The 2,297-nt window shown below is 41.4% G+C and overlaps 1 protein-coding gene across 2 annotated transcripts in view; it reads right to left on the minus strand.

Annotated features, from left to right (window-relative positions):
• Positions 1–515: 515 nt before the first annotated feature.
• The window catches only part of LOC103369936 (prosaposin-like), a 5,837-nt gene continuing 4,055 nt past the window's right edge, over positions 516–2,297 (minus strand). The window contains exons 2-7 of one of the 2 annotated variants that reach the window (XM_008298795.1): positions 1,858–1,977; positions 1,666–1,758; positions 1,502–1,576; positions 1,233–1,416; positions 1,061–1,157; positions 516–914 (exon numbers count right to left, since the gene is read on the minus strand). In XM_008298795.1, coding sequence (XP_008297017.1) covers positions 1,099–1,157; positions 1,233–1,416; positions 1,502–1,576; positions 1,666–1,758; positions 1,858–1,971 — 525 coding nt within the window. In that variant the 5' untranslated portion in view covers positions 1,972–1,977 and the 3' untranslated portion in view covers positions 516–914; positions 1,061–1,098. Of the gene's footprint in view, positions 915–1,060; positions 1,158–1,232; positions 1,417–1,501; positions 1,577–1,665; positions 1,762–1,857; positions 1,978–2,297 lie in introns of both variants that reach the window. The other variant, XM_008298794.1, reaches the window with a different exon arrangement.

Genomic DNA, 2,297 nt, shown 5'->3' on the forward strand with positions numbered 1-2,297 from the left:
ATCAAAGTACACTCATGTGATTTGTCAGTTTAAAGTACAGAACTAGATGCTAATTCTTTGTGACGCTGACCAGCTGTATACAAGTCGAATCCACTTTCTTTCAGGTTGGCAAGCCTCCCGCTGTAATACTGTTATAAGTCAGGTGACACGGCAGAAAATGGTGTCTAGTTATATTGTAGTTGCAAAGTGTCCCTGGGTTGTTGTTGAGCTCTTCTTCTTTTATACTTCATAAAATAGCTGCTAAATGATCTAACGCAGACACAATCATTCCACTGTGTTGTGCTGCATAAAGTACATTCACACCATCAATATTAAGGTCGTCTCAGTCAAAGTGATGGTTTATATATAATAGAGTTGCGATGAGAGAATATTTAACAGCAGCAAAGGTCACAGTTGAAGAAGCTGTAAAAAAGATCACATCCTCAAACTGAAAACCAAAAGGGTAATTCCTCTTCTGACTTTCACTGTCTTCTTCTAAGAAAACAATTAACAGCTCAAATGAATCCACACAGAGGTTTTAACAATCAGTGAATGAGATTTTATTTGTTTATAAAGCGGAGAAAATGATTGGTCCAAGAAATTCACAGAATTATTTCTGCATAATTAAAATGGATTACAGAGTAAAAGAAAAAAAACATGTAGAAAAAGACATGTAGCCAAAGTGCTAATGATGGTTTGGGGAGCATAGCTGTTAAGACGTTTATTAAAAAATACAACTCTCAGAATAAATGACGAGCACTCCTTTGATTTGAACCCATATTTTGTCATCCATACCCATGAATACAATGCAAAATCATGACAGGAAAGACATCAAGACATCTAATCAGTTTGTGGGGAAAGAAAATGACAAGGCAGAGCGTCGGATTTGTCTGACTTGTAGAAAGACTTGGATCATCAGTGGGTCACCGTGAACCCTGAAAAGAGCAGCATGGAGATATAAATGAATGAGACATAATTCAACAGCGCACATAGGGACCTCCTCGTCCCAGTTATCACATCTTCTCGATACCACACATGTAGGCAGTTTCATTAAATGTAAATGTATATCATTATAATTTACCTTTAACGTTTGGGCCCTTCGTTGGATGAATCGAACACTCAGACGCCATCATCGTGGACCCAAGAGAATGGCGATGAGCAGGTCTCACAGGTCTTCTCTAACAATTCAAAGACAAACGATCATTTGCCGCCCCGCACACGTGACCGATCGAGATAGAGCGGCGTCGACTCACCCACGAAAGATTCCTCAAACACTCGACACATGTGGATAGCACTGCATATGGTCCTCGGCGAAGCGTTCTCCAGGAATAAATGAATTAGCTCCTTGGAGAACGGCCCAACGATCCTCCTGCACAGTCCCCCCATGCCCAAGGGAACAAGACCGCAAGCCTTCTTTAGCGCCGCAGCCACAGTCGCCTGCAGAAGGAGGCGTAGCGCTGACTTATGTTCCACATCTTGTGTTCATTCATGTGGACAGTTGTTCCTTTACTGCATGACTTACCTGAGTCCTGTGGCTGGACAGCAAACCGTTCACAATCTTCATGACAGTTTCGCAGACTTTGCACGTAAAGAAGTTCTAATTGACAGAAACAGCAGAAGGAGTTAAACACAAAACCTTTCCACAGATCATTTTCAAATGTTCCCCGTCATTTTGCGATGCTTAACTGCCTCAGCGGCCCTGGCGTCATAGCTGAGAAGCATGGACCGGTACATTCTGCCGGAGTCGCAGGCCCTCAGGATTTCACAGACTTCTTGAGGCTGCTACAGACAAAAAGTGACGTTTGGGTTTTTTTTTTGGTGAGAATAGATGCTAAGAGTCATCTGAAGCACACAGAAAGACTTCAGCCTGCTACTTACAGTGAAAGTAGTTAGCATTTTGATGACCAGTGGAAGCATCTCCTTCGCCTGCTTTTCACAGACCGTGGATGAACCAGCCAGGTCAGCACACACATGTGCAAGGAGGTCCTCCATCTTGTCCTGCAGTAAACAAGCATATTAACTAACCATGGCTTGTCTGGTTAAGTTTAGACTTGCTGTTGGAGAATGTTATTTCCAGAGGCTTAATGTTTTTAGTTAATCTTTTATCTCGACTTTTATATCCTGAGACTGATTTTTTTTTTCGTGAAGACAATCTTTATGAGTATATCTAGTTTATTGCTTCAATCAGGGCACTCGTTGGTCTAAAAAAAGAAACTACCCATGAGAGATTTCATTTCAACCTTTGTTCACCAACAAGAGGAATGAACAATTTTGTCACTTTACATGTTTCTCTATGTTCGTATTTCCATCCATCCATT

Source organism: Stegastes partitus, unplaced genomic scaffold (assembly GCF_000690725.1).
Source record: "Stegastes partitus isolate 25-593 unplaced genomic scaffold, Stegastes_partitus-1.0.2 Scaffold1350, whole genome shotgun sequence".
In the NCBI taxonomy this organism is placed as follows: domain Eukaryota; kingdom Metazoa; phylum Chordata; class Actinopteri; family Pomacentridae; genus Stegastes; species Stegastes partitus.